Below are 20105 nucleotides of genomic sequence, written 5' to 3'. Positions count from 1 at the left end.
TAAAGTGATAAATAAATATTATAGAAGCAATTGTTGGCAGCATAAATTAACTAAAGTGATTAAATAAATAAATTGGGTAAAAATAATTAAATAAATAAATAAAGTGACATTGGTCTCAGGGCATAGTGTCTCCACGGGCCCTTCTGCAGCCGGAGGTAGTTGCATTAAACAGTCTGATGGCCACAGGAAGAAAAGACTTCCTCTGGCGTTCTGTGTTACACCGGGGGAGGATGAGTCTGTTGCTGAAGGTGCTTCTGCTCGAGGTCAGCACCTGGTGGAGAGGGTGAGCATTGTTGTCCAGGATATTGTGCAGTATACACAGCATCCTCCTCTCAGACACCACCACCAAAGAGTCCAGCTGGACCCCCAGGATGGAGCCAGCCTTCCTGATGATCCTACTGATCTTCCTGGCATCTGCTGCCCTCAGCCTGCTGCCCCAGCACACAACTGCAAAAAAGATGGCACTGGCTATCATCGACTGGTAGAACATCCTCAGCATGCATGATGTTACATACTTTGAAGGACCGGAGCTTCCTCAAGAAATAGAGTCGACTCTGGCCCTTCTTGTAAACAGCCTCGGTGTTCTTGGCCCAGTCCAGCCCAGTCCATATGCGCAGTTCTTACACGTGTCTCACTAAGAAGAACTTGGCAATGGAGGCTCAGAGGAAGAGCAAGCGTAAAAGGCAGCCTACAAGAGATCTTGGATGCGTGGAGAAAGCCATGGCAGAATGTAAGTACATGCTTTAAAGTTATTTAATTATTAATTGAGAGTGTATTAATTCGATCAAATTGCTTAGCTTCCTAAAATGAGCTAATTTGACATCGTACCACGTCTATTCTATCACGTATTTTTTGGCCTTGCTAGCTAACCTTGTCACTAACCAATGGATTGCTAGCTGGCTAGATAGCAGACGTTGCAAGCAGATAGATTATCTGTCAAACACGAAAAATTAACTCTTAACTGGTCAAAAGACTGACGGTTCAACCATTTATCTAATGTTAAATAAGGCGATATGCGACGAAAATGTCGTCCAAGCTTTGAAATTGGACTTGTAAAGTTATTCTGTTAGCCACATTATTCTGTAAGACATGTTACCACATGTCTTTGAATAATTTTTGGAGTTGTTTTTAACTACTAGAAAACTTGAAGGCTGCTAATAGCACTGTTATAGTGCTATTACGGTAATACTTTTCTCCGTTTTTTTATCTTTTCACTTTAGTCCATAGTTACAGTATGTAATGTTAACAGCTGAATCTCTGAAACATGTCTTATACACAATGGACTTGTGGAACCATGACAAATGAGTTGATGAAGATTTTTGTCAAATCAAAAGGACATATGAACATACATATTATTATTACATATTATAACATTAAAGACAATGGATAATGTCATTGCCCAAAGTGAATAAAACCCTTATTTCTTAACTATATTATTAACTGTATCTATATATTCTTTTAAGGTATCCATACAATTTTCAAATGAGCCAAAACGTCACTCTGTATCCATTCATCAAGATCTTTCATAAAGTTTTGAGCCCCTTACCTCAACCATGCTTTCTGTACTCCAAAATGTTACAGTGCCATCAGATTCGAGCCAGCAGGAAAGATCTGATCAGCACAGTAGCCAAACTGTGGCAGAGCAAGCAGGTAATTATTCTTATTTTATTTTAACCACTTAGTGTTCGGGCCATTTTTGGCCATTTTTTGGTTTTTGCACTGCGCCTACTCTAGAGAGCACTGCTCCTTCATAGTATGACCTCTAATCACATGCTTGGTCTCTTTGGAAAGCTGAGAACCTGTAGAATTTAATGACATTATCAGAATAACTGTATCATGTACTCTCACAGTATTGGGAAGACTATAATATATTGTTATATTGTTTTTCCTCCCGGCCGGTTACCCACAACTCCAAAACCAAGCTGATTGTAGTACCCTGGGTAACTCCATATCCCTTGGAAACCCTACTGAGCCCTAGCCCTAGGTCTTGTGATGCTTTGTGTAAAAGCAGATCAACAAAGCATAAAAGATGAAGTCTCCAGCTCCTTTTATGTAATGATATGTCCACTCGTTCTGGTCAGGGTCCTTTTGGATACTCCAAAAAAGACCTTTGGCTACCCAAAATGCATACTGTAAACAAAAGTGAACCCAAACATGTAGAAGCATAATCTTGGTCTCAAATGAAAGGTTACCCTCTGGGCTTTCTTGTGAACCATTTAGATAGCATACCAGATGTTCTGATATGTAATGAGACAGGTATAACCACACAAAAATCCAATTTTTAGCTATCCGACTCTGGGTAAGAGCCTGCTAATTTACGCACACCCCTTGCGCATTTGTTTTCTCAACCACACATGAGACGTTGTTTGACATGCTGGATATCGTCAGAAAGGTATTTTCATTGGCTATTAGGATATCTAAGGCCCGTCCCCGACCCTTGCTGTCTGCTGGTGTAGCTGTCAATCAAAGTATACACGCCCCGTTTTGATAGTGATCGCCTCATTGGCTTGTAAACAAGGAAGTATTGCTCTTACAGACATGTGGGAGGGCTCTATGTCACCGTGAGACCCTGGCAAACACAGCGGATTCAATGAATCATAAGACAATAGCAGAATTCAAACCCTGAATCGCAGTTTTCTATAAAAAAACATAGTAGCGTTTCGATTTTCTATTTTTCGGCTGCCTTGTATAAGATGGCTTGTGCATATACACTGTTACGTATTTTAAGAATCTAAGCTACCCACACATGGACCCAATGAAGCAGGACCAAACATATAAGACGTAAATACCATACATAGCCACAAGGGGAGCAAGACCTTACTGAAGGCTGTAATATATACTTTAGCCACAGAAGGCAGCACCACAGACCATGCGAAAAAAGCCGAGGGTTATCTCACATCGGCTCCCCCCCACTACTTCCGGACCGCGCTGGTCAGATCATAACAGCCTACAGATCCACATTGTCTTCAGAAACTCCCGGTAGCGATTGGACAGGGTTAGGTCTATTGATCAGCTAGGAGTCGCTCAGCACGTGTTTAGAATACATCTTCAATCTCTCTTTGCTTCAGAGTATCAGTTTACCATACCGAAAATACTTTATACAAATAAAGTCTCTTTAAAGCTATTCCTTTGGATTCGAATACTTTCCCTGAAGAATTACGCAATAACACAATGTAATTACACTAAGATAATATTGATATTCTATTTCTGCGGACTCTTATGAACATTTCAAGACCCAACATGAAGTATCAACTCATTGCTAAGGATATCCACAACGACGATAAAGTTAGAATGCACCAAGGGAGGAGGAGGGTGAGGGGGGCTATTTTGACCTAAGACCAGAGGCGGAGTGGCCGTCGGGACGATCGGGAGATTTCCCGGTCGGCCGGCGAGGTCAGGTGGACCGGCCCGCAATTGTGTAGCGGCCTGCGAAGTCAGTTGGACCGGCCCACAGTTGTGAGCGGCCGCGAAGCGTCTGCAAGCCGGCCCTGAGCATAATTTATTCCCCGTCAAGACGCCGCGAAAATCCCCGAAATAAACAATATATAGCTCGTGAACATCCAACCAATGTTTATACCACTTGCTTACTCTCTATGTCTCATTCATGGTTTTTTTTAAATTATTTTTTTTACTTCATTTAATTCTTCATTATTCAGGCGTTACAGAAGTTTCATAGCCATAAATAAATAATACGAACTACAGTTTACTTTAATTTGTTTGTTCTTGAATTGACGTAGAATGGAGCAAAGACTCCTGGGATTGGGAAATGCGTTTATCCAATAAACAGCTTGCAGGGCAAGTCCATTTTCGGAAATGTAGGGGGATATATGAGCGGCCCCACGTCTAATGGAATGACCCTAAAGACACGTCAGACAGAGAAGGCGAGCAAGTTCGTGGTTGCTTGCTTTTGTTTACCGGCGTTGCTATGGTTACCGGTCTTGTAAGGAAGTCCGCCAATTCTCGGAGTGCCAATTCTCTTCCGCACAGAGCAGAACTGTGGCCTATTTTACACATTTTTATTTTCTTAATTATAATTATATCATTCATTTTTACAGATTTTTTTTTTATTACTGAAAAATCAAACAAAAAAAAACATTGTTGGGGGGGGGGGGGGGGGGGCGGACCGAGGAGGATTCTCCCGGTGGCTATAGAGTGGCGAAGTCACGCCCCTTCCGGTAGGGCTCATGGGACCTATGAGATCGAAAAATATGAATGGGTGTCAATGGAGAGAAAATAATTATTTTCTGGTCCCGGTCTTTATATTCCCTGGATTACACATATGTTGTTTGTGGATTTAAAGGATAATTTTTAATGCAAAGAGTTCGACCGTTTATTGTGCAATTGTTCAGATAAAGGCTGTAGAGAAAACACAACGAGAAAGACTACACGGCTCGTATGTGACGTCACGCTCCCTGCGACTGGCGTGGTGGAGAAGACCGACAATCTTCCCATCGGCATAACTGAAACTCTGCACGTGCCCCGATTTATAATGGTTTTCACCTCTTTCGATGCTTTTATCCTCCCCTTGGAAAAAGCGGTGAAGTGGGGCAGAGAGATCGCCATCTCTGTGCCGAGTTCCAAGGGCGGGTGTGGTGACGTATATCATATCCGTCGAGAGCAGCGAAGAGCTGTAGTTCACAAAGCGGGCTCACATAAAACCTAAAATTATCAAACTTCTTCACGAACATTTTTAGTTTTCTTTGCATGAAAAATTATCATTTAAATCCACAAACAACATATGTGTAATCCAGGGCATATAAAGACTGGGACCAGAAAATAATTATTTTCTCTCCATTGACACCCATTCATATTTTTCGATCTCATAGGTCCCATGAGCCCTACCGGAAGAGGCGTGACTTCGCCACTCCATTAGTGTCCCACTCCGCCCCTGCACTAGGATATTTTTGATCTATATTCGCCAAAAATATCTATTCCACCATATGGTTGACATTGGATGACATTCCTGAGATTCTAAGCTTTCAAACGTTGTATGACATGACTATAACACTCAACTGTATGATGTCGAAAATTGACCCAGCATGTTGGGGGGAAGGGCTGATAAATATATACTCGGATTCAATTGACTGGGAAATGTATAAAAGTATAAAATATAATGGCTTAATGGACATGTAGTTGAGATTATACTTAGATCATTTTTCCTCTGTGCTTTACCACAACTGCAATGGTGGTAGAGGTCAGGTTAGCCAAACAGTGATGTAGCAGACAGGCAGTTTTTTTTTTGGTCTAACATGTTGCTGCTAAAGTGTGACCACAACTGGAACTCAATTTGACATATTTGACCTAAAACCATTACATATATTGAATATACTTTGCCAACGCTATTACTAATCGCCTTTTCTTTCTCCTCTTGAAGCTGTAGTGTGCTGCAGTGATGAGTCTGACTTTGAGTCAGACACAGTGCAGCAGCCTACTAAAAGAGTAGCAGCTGAAGGTAATGTTGTGTTGTCACATTGCATTACATTTCCATTTTATTTCCTGCTGTCACTGTTTTTGATTATGTGCTATTACTGACAAGAGAAACCAGAATGTTATTAGTTGATGTCTTTGTCATTACAGGTTCTTCAGTAGCTCCAACAGCCATTTCATCATTGAAGCGCAGCACACAATAAAGCGTTGTCTGGAAGCTAAAGCTGGAGAATGCAAAAGAAAAAATTAAGTCCTTGGAGAATGAAAGGGACTTCTTAAGGAACCAACTCTCTGAGGGTAATCAATAATGAAAAATTATTTAAATAAACAGCATTAGGATTTATTGGCATCTGATGGATTTAAGGCAAAAAAAAAGAAAGAAAAAAACACACACCAACCCCTACAGATTTTCTCATCTACGATTGCTTGCAGAGTCCACATGTCTTTGCTGAAGTAAACAATTGCATCAGCAGTAACAGTAATTTGGCTTCAAAACATTTCAATAACCATACCATATAAGACAGGCACCACCAAATGGCGGGCCTGGGCCGGACCCAGACACCACACCATCCTTCAGTCCCGATCAAAAACCCTGAGAGGACAGGCTACTGCCTACTTCTTTCACTGAACAAGAAGAGACAGTGGGGGGGTGGGATTGAGGAGGAAAAACGTTGAATGTGTTCAGGTTGTTTATTGGGGGCCAAGCATTGAATTTGTATCCCTCCTTATTTAACCCTAACCCTCTTTTTTTATTCAACAATTGAAGTCCTTGGGAGCCCATAGAACTGTATGTTGAAAAGTAATGAAATTCGGTACACTGGTAGACGGTTGTGCTAGGAGGCCATGGCGTGAATTTCATGTTGATTGGCCAAAAGGTAGCACTTTAGCTAACAGGAGGAGGCAGTATATGATGCCATAGGTGTGCTGCAGAGACCTCATTGTTTACTGTTCCTTGCACGAAAAGAGTATTGAAAAATCTTCTTCATCTTCCTCCTTCACCTCCGCCTCCTCCTCATCCTCCTCCGACAGTTCCTCCTCTTCCTCATCATCTTCTTCAGAAAGAGGGAAGAAGAAGAAGAGGAACAACAGGAAAAACAAAAAAGGCAGCAAGAAAAAAAACAAAAAGAACACCAAGATAGGAAAGAGAGGTGCATTGGCAACCTGGGGATAAGGCGGGGTACATCTGTGGTGTACTACAGTTATCACCTTTGAAATGCCTAACCCAGTCTTTGTTCCAACTTCCAACAAATATTACTGACTTTCTACAAAAAAACATAGTAGCGTTTCGGTTTTCTATTTTTCGGCTGCTTTGTATAAGATGGCTTGTGCATATACACAATGTAATTACACTAAAATAATATTGATATTCGATTTCTGCAGACTCTTATGAACATTTCAAGACCCAACATGAAGTATCAACTCATTGCTAAGGATATCAACAACGACGATAAAGTGATAACTGTGTACTACAGTTATCAACTTTGAAATGCCTAACCCAGTCTTTGTTCCAACTTCCAACAAATATTACTGACCACTGTATAAAAAGGAAAAGCCTGCCTACAAATGCTATGTTATGGATCAATCAGCTGGTTGATCAGCTGGTCCCAAGTCTGCTTATAATATCAAAGCCACGTCTGAACATGACTGTTCAAATCAGCATAATGGATGAAGCTACAGCAGGAACATGGCTTTCAAATAACACTAAACGATATAATTGACTTATTCTACCACTTATCTAAACTATACAGTGCTTCCACTTTACTCTCTAGTTGTGCTCATTTGATTTATAATAACCTACTGTTAAGAGTACAGATAATACTACTCGAATAAACAGTACACTCACAGTACTCTTGATACTACTGGAAATGTAATAATTATTATTATACCTCTGTACATTCATTACACTAGAATGTAATTGAGGACTAACTTTCCACTATATAATACTAATACAAGAATAGTATTAATACTAGTAAACCCCTACCCAACTGCACCATCATCCTGACAAAATACTACTGTTAATTACAGTTAATACATGTTTTTAATTTTCTTTGTTTCAGTCCTCACCCCAGAAGAGTCCATGGATCGCTACAGGCGCATCTTTGTAGCAGTGAAAAAGGGCATGACAAAAACTGAGGCATACGTCAAAGTTGGGGTTGACCGAAAAACGGTGGCAGCCATTTCGGAGCTACACGCTGTTGACAAGGACCTGTATGACCAGCTGAGGGCATCAATGCCCAAGGGAGTGACACTTTATATATTTTCGGCTAAATGTAATCTAGAAATACTTGGCAGGAACCTTCAGGATAAGGTGAATGAAAAAAAAAAGCAACGGGGAACTTTTGCAAATTGGGCACCGCGCATAGTAAAGAAGAGAGCAGATTTTTGTTTTGTTTTTAGGGTGTCTTCTTTTTGTTCCATTTTAAAATGCCCTTTTTTTTGGTTGATTTGTTCAGTGACATCGAGAAATGCCTTGTAAAAAGTGCAGCCTTTATTTTTGTTCAATTTTAAAATACCTTTTTTTTTCTGTTTGTGTTTTAAATTGTTAATATTTTCTGTATTACCCCGTTATTATGTTATTATTACGTTATAAATGTTTAACTAAAGTGGCTGTAGATCCCTCATTGTCATCAACAGTGGTTTGGTGTTTTATAACTAACCCTAAAGTGCTTCACTACTGGTAAACGAATGATTTAAAAAGCTTCACTACTGGTAAACAAATGATTCCAAAAGTTTAACTACTGGTGAACGAATGGTTCGCGAAAGAGTAATAACTCAGTATGATGCATTACTTTACCTGAAGGTAGGCTACACAAAAAGCTTCACTACTGGTAAACGAATGATTCAAAAAGCTTCACTACTGGTAAACGAATGGTTGAAAAAGCTTAACTACTGGTGAACGAATGGTTCGCGAAAGAGTAACAACTCAGTATGATGCATTACTTTACATGAAGGTAAACAAAAAGCTTCACTACTGGTAAACGAATTGTTGAAAAAGCTTAACTACTGGTGAACGAATGGTTCGTGAAAGAGCAACAACTCAGTATGATGCATTACATTACATGAAGGTACTGTGGCAACCCGCTCCTTGAATGAGCCGGGTTACCGGTACAAACTACGCGTTTATCGAGGGTTAACGCCATCCCAGGCATTTATTATATACAACTTAAATCAAACAAGGCACTCGCGGTCTCTAGGGCCTCTAGCTGCTCGTGGACCCGAGCGCTTCCTTCTTCCTAGCTCTCCTCCACCCTTTGTCCAAGCCCCGGGTAGACAAGTCCCCCGCCCAGGCAGGAATCCCTTCGGGACAAGGCCTCGGCAGCGTCGTCTCCGGCAGCGTCGTCTCCGGCAGCGTCGTCTCCGGCAGCGTCGTCTCCGGCAGCGTCGTCTCCGGCCGCTTCGTCTCCGGCCGCTTCGTCTCCCGCCGCCTCGTCTCCCGCTGCGCCGGCGGCGGCTGCATCTCCTGCCCCGGCGGCGACCGCATCTCTCCTACCCCGGGACTCTAGTGCCGGGTCCCAAAGCCGACGGAAAATCGGGCAGTCCGTCCCGATGAGGAGCGGTACCGGGAGGTGGGGAACAACCCCTACCCGAGCCGTGAACACCCCGCGTGGTGTCCGGATAACCACATGGCGGGACTCGTAGGTCCGTATGTCCCCATGCACGCAGGCCACCTCCATGGGTTTCCCCTCCCTCCCTCCCGTCAAGTCGGGGCGGAGGAGGGTGACCACGCTGCCAGTGTCCAATATGGCCTGCGTGTCCTGGTTCATAACCCTTGCTGGTATGGTCGGGCTCCGGGACGTACTTTGCGTCCAACAGGTCGCCAGCACACAGGGCCGACCCGTCCCCATGTCCGGCGTCCCTTGCGGCGGCGGTGGCGTCCCTTAAAGGCTGGTTTATGCTCGGTTACGTAAGCGTAAGCGCAAGCGCAAGAGGCCCTTGCGCGCCCTTGCGCCCCCCTTGCGCGACTTCTCACGTCTTGCGTGCGTCGGGTGATTTTTCTAGACTTGCGTCATTTTTTACGTAAGCTTTTACGCGAGCCGCCCAGCCTGCAAGGCTGTGATTGGTTTGCTGGTCTGGTTACTACTTCCTGTCTGGAGTATCACCCGGCAGGCTCATATACAAAAGCATTAACCTGAAGTGAAGTTAACTTTGCTGCCAACACATTATGTCGTTTTAAAATGTAGAGAGATATGCACATTTATACAACCCCAATGATCAACAACTTCATCACCCCTGTTCCTCTGTCTGTTGCCATCATGCAGCCGCCTTAAGGCGGCTGCATGCTTCAGCGTTGGTGTTACGTTGTTGCGCAAAATGTACTCAAAGCAATTCATGCTCCCTTTTAGGTTGCGCGTGTTGCGCGTGTTGCCAAGCAATTTACCGCCAGAACAGTAGGTGGAGTAATATGTGGAGGAAAGTTTTTCGTTGAAGACGACCTCGAGAATGACGTCTTTGTCTGTGGGAGTCGTTGGTTTGTTTATGTGCCAGATCGTGTTCTCCCCATACACAGTGAATGATGGCAACAGACAGAGGAACAGGGGTGATGAAGTTGTTGATCATTGGGGTTGTATAAATGTGCATATCTCTCTACATTTTAAAACGACATAATGTGTTGGCAGCAAAGTTAACTTCACTTCAGGTTAATGCTTTTGTATATGAGCCTGCCGGGTGATACTCCAGACAGGAAGTAGTAACCAGACCAGCAAACCAATCACAGCCTTGCAGGCTGGGCGGCTCGCGTAAAAGCTTACGTAAAAAATGACGCAAGTCTAGAAAAATCGCCCGACGCACGCAAGACGTGAGAAGTCGCGCAAGGGGGGCGCAAGGGCGCGCAAGGGCCTCTTGCGCTTGCGCTTACGCTTACGTAACCGAGCATAAACCAGCCTTTACGGCGGCGGCGGCGTCCCTTGCGGCGGCGGCAGCGTCCCTTGCGGCGGCGTCCCTTGCTGCGGCGGCGTCCCTTGCGGCGGCGGCGGCGTCTCGTGCGGCGGCGTCTCTACCGGGGGGTCGTAGTGGGATCTTCATGATGCCTGCATTCTCCACCATATGTGGCAACCCGCTCCTTGAATGAGCCGGGTTACCGGTACAAACGACGCGTTTATCGAGGCTAACGCCATCCCAGGCATTTATTATATACAACTTAAATCAAACAAGGCACTCGCGGTCTCTAGGGCCTCCGTGGGCCTCTAGCTGCTCGTGGACCCGAGCGCTTCCTTCTTCCTAGCTCTCCCGTGCGCGCCGTGCTGTCAGTCCGCCTGCTCCCTTTAAAGAGTCTCCCTGGCTTTCGGCCAGGTGTCCCCCAATCACGCTGATTGGGGAGGCGAAAGGGCTGCTCTCGGTCGCCGTCTGGTGGGTGACGGCGGTATACGCCGTCCAGGACCAACCCTCGGGCTGGTCCGGGCCGAGGGTTACGGGGCGGGATGCCAAAAAGCTTCACTACTGGTAAACGAATGATTCAAAAAGCTTCGCTACTGGTAAACGAATGGTTGAAAAAGCTTAACTACTGGTGAACGAATGGTTCGCGAAAGAGTAACAACTCAGTATTATGCATTACTTTACATGAAGGTACATAAAAAGCTTCCCTACTGGTAAACGAATGATTAAAAAAGCTTCGCTACTGGTAAACGAATGGTTGAAAAAGATTAACTACTGGTGAACGAATGGTTCGAGAAAGAGTAACAACTCAGTATGATGCATTACTTTACATGAAGGTACACAAAAAGCTTCACTACTGGTAAACAAATGGTTCAAAAAGCTTAACTACTGGTGAACGAATGGTTCAAAAAGCTTAACTACTGGTGAACCAATGGTTCGCGAATGAGTAACAACTCATCATCAGTCAGATCCAGCTCCACCAGTCGATCCAGTGTGGGACCCAAGCCAGCCCTCAACAGCGCTTGAAACCAAGGGCGGCAGGTTTAAAGCGTGCCCTGCAGCGGTGGACAATTGCTTTTAAGCCATCACCATTAATAATGCCACATAATAAACCTTAAATGTGAATATTAATGTATGTATTGTGTGTATGTATTGTGAATATCTTTATTAAAATATAACAATCATCCCGCCTGTGTCCTGTTAATTTAATAACTAATTGTGAAATCCCAGGAAAATTCAGTTGCTTTCATAATCAATTGGTCAGTTTGCTAATTCACAGAATGATTAATTAATACAGTATCCCCTAGTCTGTTTACCAGTAACTCATCAGTAGTTACTGAGTAACTCACTTAGGGCCCTGTTAGGGCCCTGGTTGTTCATCATTCGTTATTCAGTAACGAATACAGTAGTCCCCTAGTCTGTTTACCAGTAGCTCCTCAGTAGTTACTGAGTGACTCTGTTAGGGCCGTAACACGGCCCTGTTAGGGCCCCTGGTCGTTCATCACGCGTTACTCATTCGTTCCTCAGTAACTACCTACGTTTTTGCGTACCTTATTGTAAAGTGTTACCCGTTTCTTCAGATACAGGTCATCACGAGCAGGGCGGGGAGGGACACCACTGCTATCAACCTTTCAGCCAACGGTCAAGGACACTAGCAGCTGGGCACTGAGCACATTTGGATCCAGAGGTAAAGGCTTAGGCTGCGGTCCCATCATTTAAAAACGACCCCGGTTACACTTTCCCTCACGATTTGTTGAAAGGTTGCTCTGCACTCAATCATCGCAGCCATGGCATGACATTCTCACTGTTCCCCAGACTCCCAAGTCTGTGAGCATGACCAGTGGCCTCCAAACACTTTTAGAGTATGCCGGCACTATTGGAGAAAACTATGAATCCAGGGCTTGTTTGGTTAGGCTTACTTGTGTTGGACAAAACAAAAGATACATCTATTGCTCGTTTGGAATCGAACAGACGTCAATGGTTTGACAACGGCCCAAATTCAGAACACAAAATCATAGCTGATGGCTCACATCTTGACACAGAGACCGTCTACAATTAGCCAAGCCCCCAAGTCCTTATAAAAGGTTACCTGCAAGTAGATCGTATGCGGTGTGCAGAATCCCTGTCTGATGGAGATAGAGGCTTGTGTCTCATTGAAAAACACTGAACTTTCCACATGCTGCATCTCACATAGGGCGTAAAACGTAAAGCATCTTTCCGTTCAGACTGACCTCCTTGCAACTGATGCTGAGCAACTTGGCTCCCAGGTCTGCACTCATCTCCCCTCGCAGGTTCTTGGTCATCATCTGGACCGTGTGAGGTACGTGCAGGAACCCAAAGATAAGCATGCAAACGTGGGGTCAGCAGTGGTCACAACCACATCGGCGGCATGTGGCAGAACTGACCAACAATGATACAATAGTAAGAACGACCTGACTGTACCGACAGCGATATATTGTTTCTCCTTCTTCTAACAAATGCACACATTGTAAGTCGCTTTGGATAAAAGCATCTGCTAAATTCCCTGAATGTCAATCTAAATGCAAGACCCACCATCTTTTTGGTCTGCAGGTCCAGCCCTTCAATGGCCAAGACGTGAGACAGCTTGGTGAAGACCGCCTCGGGGGTCATGTCGCTACCGCACAGCAGCCCCGCTGCATACAGGCCCTGGGGAGAGGCAGGCAGGTGGCTACAATCCAAGGGCTCATTTCCCTCGTCTGCCATTTTAGGGACTTCTCCTCCAAACGATTCCTCTTATTTCAGTTTTTACGACATTTTCGACTACATTTAAAAAAAGCACAGGACGATGGTAGAATTCAGTTAGTTCAGGGCCTTTAAATTCCAGTAAATGAAGATTGAAGAACCACTTTCAAATGTGATATCAGTCACTCCCTTGGTTGGTTGTTTTCCCAATAGCATTTGTTTGTGTGGTTATTCATTCAGACTTTTGTTGCCATTTACTACTGACCCACTCAGCAGAAGCCCTTCTCTGATGGCTAGCACGCGCTAGCTCCTACCTCGCCCGTGGCGTAGATCGTGGACACGGTGCCCTTCAGACACTGGGTGGTGTTGATGATGATCACGCCGCGGTCGGTGGCCTCCTTCAGCGCGGCCAGGAGGTCGGGGCGGTTGTCGGGGGCGTTCCCGGCGCCGTAGGTCTCCAGGACCACGCCCTCCATGGGCGGCTGCAGGAACGACCTCACCTGCACACACGGGGCAGACGCGTCAGAGCACGCCATACATGGAATCCACTGAACCAGCCAGACATACGGGTTACATCGTGAGCAGGCGAGGAGGAGACAAGGCTACATGGGACTTTGTGTCAGTCACTTGGACTAAGAGCCCCAGATGTTATGTGCCCCCCTCCGAAAACCTAACTACAAGTCGGGGTGATGGAGATGCACCGCCAGCTGTGCCTTTCCTGCTGGGTTTGTCGGTGCATTCATGATTAGTTTTCACACGTGTTCCTTTGTACGACACATCAGCTCCCCGTTAAAGAGATCACCAGATGTCACTGAATAAGTGACTTTCTGCAGAGAAGGCTCCGAACCACAGACGCAGAATCCCAACTGCATCCCGACCTCGAGACCTGCTGGGTACCTACAACTTCCCATACCTAGGGCTCAACTCCCCCAACCCCATCCATGCATGTGATCCTAGCTCCACTCCTAAAAGCACATCTGCCGTTGCCTTGTGATGCTGCCACTCTGAACATAAAGTGGGACAGGTGCGCAGCACTAAAAAAGCCGAGCAGGAAAGGCCGTTTGCTGATACGATAGGCGGATACACCATGCCCCAAGCCTCTCGTACAGACGGAAGAGCTTCAAACCCAAAGCAAACAGCTAGGGTACAGTGAGCCGAGCATGAGTACGACAAAAGCCTGTGCAGTACACATAGTAGGCTATACACATACATAGTATTTGACAGACACATATGGATGTCAATGAAGACAAAAGCCCAAGGTATTTTGACTAACCCACACGTATTGAGATAATGGAATGGAGCCAGCACTGCAGACAAGATCAAGATCGAATATGAATGAAAAGTTTGTTTTTCCTCCCTCCCTTGTGGACACCCCGTCCCTCCCTGTATATATACCTCCCCCTCCTTCTCCCTCCCTTACCCTCCCTCCCTCCCTCCCTCCAGCTTGCTTACTTGCTCCCTCCCACTCCCTCCCTCCCTCCTACTTGCTCCCACTCCCTCCCTCCCTCCCTCCTACTTGCTCCCACTCCCTTCCTCTCTCTCTCCCTCCCTCTCCCTCCCTCCCTCCCTCCCCTACTTGTAGCTATCTCCCGCCGTCTCCCCTCCTCCCTGGCTGACTTACGGTTTCCGTGGTGATCCCAGGGAACAGCCTCAGCAGGCCCACGTTGCAGTTCAGCTCTGTGCTCACGCAGAACTTGGTGTAGGTCTTGTCTCTCCACAGCCTGTCCCAGTAGACTGTAGGGGACAGAGAATTCACTAAATTGCAACGGTAACCACAACTGGAAATACAAACGATAAGGAAGCACCATGACCAGCCATTTATTCATCCATCCATCCATTGATTCATCCATTACCCGTTACATCCACGTCCATCTTGGCCAGGGGGGGCAGGTTAGGGGAGGCGAAGCCATCGAAACTCCCAGCGTCCACTTTGGTGACGCGGTTTCCCCTGTACAGTTTGTTGCGGAAGTACAGGCGTACCTTGATAGGAAAAGACGTACAGGTGAACAATGTATTTTGATAGAGGAATATGGTTTTAATGGTACAATCTTTCTGATGAGGACAGCAGCCATGAACAAACGTCTGTCGGGAAGGACGTTGGTTCAAGCTAAACTATTATAGTTTCATTCACTCACTAGACAAGTGAATTAAGCCATAATAGTGTCAAACGTATCAACAGTTTAATCTTTCGTGTAAAAAAGGGAGTTTAATCAGTTAGTTTTAATGGTCCTCCTAGTATCTTGTTGTACTCCCTGACAGTCCTCTTCCTGTTTGAGATAATCACCTGCTGTTGCGAAACACACCAACGTTTACCCAACAATCTCCTTGAGTGAGAATGTTGACAAAGTTTTTGTTCCTTCCCTCCACATAAAACTGTAAGAAATGTCAATCACAACAATGACTAATTTTTGGTCGGACAATAAAAAGGTGGGAAAAATACGTTCTTTTGAACGTTCCCGTTCAAAATGCAACGTCAATGAAAATGTCCAAATTGGTTGTTGTGCATACAAATGTTAATAGAAGAATCAACTGACACACATTAGCTACATGTAGTATCTACATGCAGTAGCCAACAGTAGCAGCCTCTTATTGCTCACCTCCGGAATGTCAAACAGACCAGCGGCAGCAGCGCCCCCAGCAGGTTGTCTCTGCCATCGTTCCACAGGTCATAAATTGGCACCTGGAAGAAAGTTTATGTTTTCAAATCAAATAACTACATTAGAAAAAGGACGCATCGGTGACTCACCCCACTGATGTGCAAACCAGTCGGGCGACAGTATGCCTTGGTTACCCGGGTTTAAATGTCTTATGCTACATGTCACAATCTCACTCTTTCAACACTCTCTACTATCCTGTCGATACAAAAGTAAAGTAGACAGACATTGACATTGACATTTATGGCATTTAGCAGACGCTTTATCCAAAGCGACTTATAATAAGTACATTTGTCAAAAGAAGGAGAAACAATATATATAACAACAGTATAAATCTTGAGCTGCTGCCCCGACGACACAACCCCGGATAAGCGGATAAAGATGAGGATGAGGATAACGACAGTATATCCTTACTGCCAGTACAGTAAGGATGTTCATAGAACTAAGTGCCACCAAGCACTAACAATTGTTAGGTTAACCCATTCCCTGTATACACCAAAGATAGCTAGGATAAGATGCTACAGACAGAGAGACAGACTACTAATATACTACTAATCATTCCCAAAGGGAAATTTAGGTGCCACAGTCATAAAATAATAACAGAGCGGTATTGCATCAGCAGCCTTGACTGATCCGTCCCATCTTGACTGGGGCGCCATAGCATTATCCAGGGGCTGTTGTGTTGTCAGCCCAGACCTCGTCAGACCGCAGGCGTTACCTGGGAGCCAGTGAGGATGACGGGCTTGCCCAGGTGGTCACACATGAAGGACAGGGCGGAGGACGTGTACGCCATGGTGTCCGTGCCGTGGAGGATCACAAAGCCAGTGACGGACTGGGATTAAAAACGGCCCTGGCATTTTCACCCACCAGCGTGTGCCGTGTGGGCCCACACGACATGCACGGAAATAACACGCACTTTTGTAGCCCCATTGGTGATGAACCCTCTAACATAACAGTGAGGACAGTCAGTCTTAATATGCATGAAGACTGACTGTCCTCACTGTTTCTCACTGTCCTCCTGTCTTACTCCCTGCACTTGGCAGCTTAAAAAACAAATCGGTCAGTTTCGCGCATTTTTCACAGTCAGCAAACAGTAATTTCCTGGATTTCGCTCTCTTTTCTCCGATCCTCCCTTCTGTCGCTTAATTCCTCGATTCATAGTTCATACTCGTAGTAACCTCAGCAGACTGGTGGTATCTTCCAACTTTCAACAACCCCCTATACGCAGACGCGGTCTGATTCGGTTTTGAAATTCCTAGAAGTCATTGCTTCATATAACTTTTGTAAACCAATAATACATTTAAAAATACAGGCAGATTTGTTGTATTTCAATTTCAAACCATGCACTTTTTAAACATCTGATTGAATAAGGCTACAAAATAATGTAGACCGATGTAAATATTAAGGGCAACCATGACTGTAGTATAGGCCCGACACTCATATATGGTATAAATACTGATTTGTTTCCTATTATATAGCATGGATAGGGATTTAGTGACAAAGGGCTAATTTGAAGCTTTGATAGTGGGCCAAGATAATGTGGGGCCGCGTTGCGACGAAGCGGACGCGCGAACACGACAAGCATGCCGCCCCGTGATTGGCCGGCCCGGCCCAAACGGCCAACGAGAGTCTGCGGCCCCTCTGGCATCTGCCCGAATGCCAGACCGTCCAGTCCGTCACTGGTGTAAAATGAGTGTTCTTAGGAAATTTGAAATAATTGATCATTGTTTTGCTTTAGGTAAAGGCATCATGCAAATGAATAATCTTTAATAATACAGTATTCTTTCAATTTAGAAAATGACGAAACAAAAAAAGAGAAAGATAGCATCCCAAAGAGACTTATGGGAGGTAGCAGGCGGCTTGGAGGCCGTGGTGAGTGAATTTTCCCTGGTTAACCTGCACGGGGCCACCTATAGTTCTGATGTTTGGTCAGAGTTATGCCTAACACTCTTTGGAAATGAAGATAAATCCCCAAAACACTGGTTGTGGGTGATATGGAACAACAATAGAAGGGGACTCAGAGATAGAGTCCGTGATCATACCAATATGAAAGGCCTAGATTCAACTGCCAAAGATCCAAAGACGGAAAACAAAGAGGTAGCGTCACATGGGTCGCATGGGTTTGAGGCAGTGATTCAAACATCCAGGGCAATATCGGAGTTGGACAATCTGGATGAGGCAATAGATCTGCCTGAGCCCAACCACAATATTTCCTCTCTGTCTGCCTCCCCATCCTCCAATCCGACGTCCCGATTTGACCATCCTGGGAGAGAAAGGGAAATCCAGTTTGTGGCCGAGATTTTTTCTGGTCATTCAGATACAGAAATGCACGGACACCTAGAAGACAGGATTGAAGGCAGTACTCATAGTTCAGAAGATTCTTCTGAGTCTGTGGTTATAACATCAAAGGCAATGACTGACTTCAACAATCTGGAAGAGGAGCCCAAATGCAATGCTGCCTCTCCATCGTCTTCTGAAAGACAGAGGAAAATCCGAAGGGTCGGCACTGTCCCGAGAAGATTTCGAATCTGTTTGGATAACAAATCGTGGAAAAAAATTAGACCACAGAAAGGGTATCACAAATTGAAACAGTCTTGGACACATGTTTTGTATGATAAATTCCACAAACAAAATCATTGCTGTGTACCTGCTTTCAAATACCAACACATTAGACCGGCAAATAGCAGAAAAATAAATTGTCCATACTTTCATGCAAAAGCGGTGTGCACATTTCCTTCCTGCAAAGCAGTTTATACTTTCACAATGGCAAAAAAACCCTCAATAAAAGAAAATAAAGTGTTTTTGACAGTGTGCCGCCATGGAAATGTGTGTCACCTGAAACAACACACCAGGAAAAGACAGGCGTCAAACGTTAGGAGAGGGAAAATTGCTCAAAAAATCAAAGGTGGGCTCAGTAACACCTATTACAAACTCCTTAGCCAAACCCCTCACGAGGATATAAGGGCTGGGAACATGACTAGATGTCTGAATAGAGGCATCTTAAATGCAATTTCTTGTGAAGTCAGGAAAAGTCTGACCTTACATGATAATGTTGTGATGGAGGTGCTTCTCACTCAGAACATTATGAGAGAATGTGACAGACTTTGTTAATTTCCCTGGATACATCCAGAACTTTCAAGCCGACCCATTTGCCACTCATATGTACAGTGAGACAGGGTTAGGGATTTTGGTTGCACATATGAGGAGGAAGGAACCTGTAAAACTGTACCTGGACGCCACAGGGAGTGTGGTATCCAAGATCCCAGACCAGAAGAAGCGTGTTTTATACTATGCACTTGTTTTACCTGGTCATGGTCGTGGTGCACCCCCCTTGCCTGTGGCAGAGATGCTAAGCAACGACCACACTGTACCCTCGATTGCCTACTGGCTCTTGCAGTTTCTCCACACTGTTCGTAAATTCACTGTGCTGACAGTTCGCCAAGTGGAGACAGACTTCAGCTGGGCGCTGATGCAGGCTGTTCTCCTATCCTTTAACAAGGAAAATATTTGCACCTATTTGAGGAGATGCTTCGCCATCAGCCAGGGCAAACGGCAGATGAAGGCCATCCAGAAGTATACTGTGCTCCACCTTTGCTCGGCGCATGTGCTCAAGGCCATTAGTGGAATCATTGCTAAGCACGTGACTGATAGAGGTCACAGAGAATTTTTGACTTTTGTGTTTGCCAGGCTGCAGAACACACAAAGTCTGAATGAGGCCATCCAGGTGTTCAGGGCCCTGTGCATCATTTTGTTTGCAAAAAGGAATTTACCTGTTGTAATAAACAGTGTGGAGGAGCTGAAAGAGATGATACAGTCAGTTAACTTTGATGTATTGTCCGAGGACCAGGTCAATGCAAAGACCTTCATGACCTTTGAAGACCTTGAAGCTGTCGATTCCAGGACGATTGTCGGCACGTCTCCGTTTTCGTCTGTCTTCCGACGCATCTCTGATGATGCTGCCGAAGCAGTGGATTCAGAGCCAAATGAAGAGGAGGACAATCTCTACTACTGCCCTGCCATAGTCCAAACACTCCTGGACAAATACATGTCCATATATCCACTCTGGAGTGGGCTGATGTTGGGGGATCTGTCACGCCATGCACCACGCCCAAACAATCCAGGGACAAAGGAGAAGGAGACGAGGGACACAAATTGCCACGTGGAGGCATGGTTCGGGATTGTGAAGAACCACATCCTTTTAAAAAAGAAACGAATGCGTCCTGGAGCGTTCCTCAGAAAAATGCACACATCCCTTCATGGCAGGTATGTGGAGCACAGGCTAGGAAATGAACTGCCAGATCAGCTGATTTCCATGAAGGGCAAAATAAACGACATCAGCCTTTCAGAAGAGGCATGGGCCAAAAAAAATCACATGGAAGCAAGTACCAGCTCTAAATCCAGGTCAAAATATTATGCTGCCCCTACCTCAATGCCTACACCAAGAAAAAC

General features: G+C 45.1%; 1 protein-coding gene across 1 annotated transcript; it reads right to left on the bottom strand.

The window, feature by feature from the left end:
- Positions 1-12325: 12325 nt before the first annotated feature.
- LOC130370499 (L-asparaginase-like) lies at positions 12326-16462 on the bottom strand. The gene is made up of 8 exons (XM_056576244.1): positions 16375-16462; positions 15600-15682; positions 14856-14982; positions 14624-14736; positions 13317-13502; positions 12853-12966; positions 12531-12605; positions 12326-12331 (listed from the first exon to the last, which is right to left on the bottom strand). The coding sequence occupies exons 3-8, from the start codon at positions 14872-14874 to the stop codon at positions 12326-12328; spliced, it is 513 nt and encodes a 170-aa protein (XP_056432219.1). The 5' UTR covers positions 14875-14982; positions 15600-15682; positions 16375-16462.
- Positions 16463-20105: the final 3643 nt, after the last annotated feature.

This window comes from Gadus chalcogrammus, chromosome 17, assembly GCF_026213295.1.
Source record: "Gadus chalcogrammus isolate NIFS_2021 chromosome 17, NIFS_Gcha_1.0, whole genome shotgun sequence".
Taxonomy (NCBI): Eukaryota; Metazoa; Chordata; class Actinopteri; order Gadiformes; family Gadidae; genus Gadus; species Gadus chalcogrammus.
Note: the sequence above shows the minus strand (reverse complement) of the source record. Positions and strands in the feature narration are given on the sequence as shown.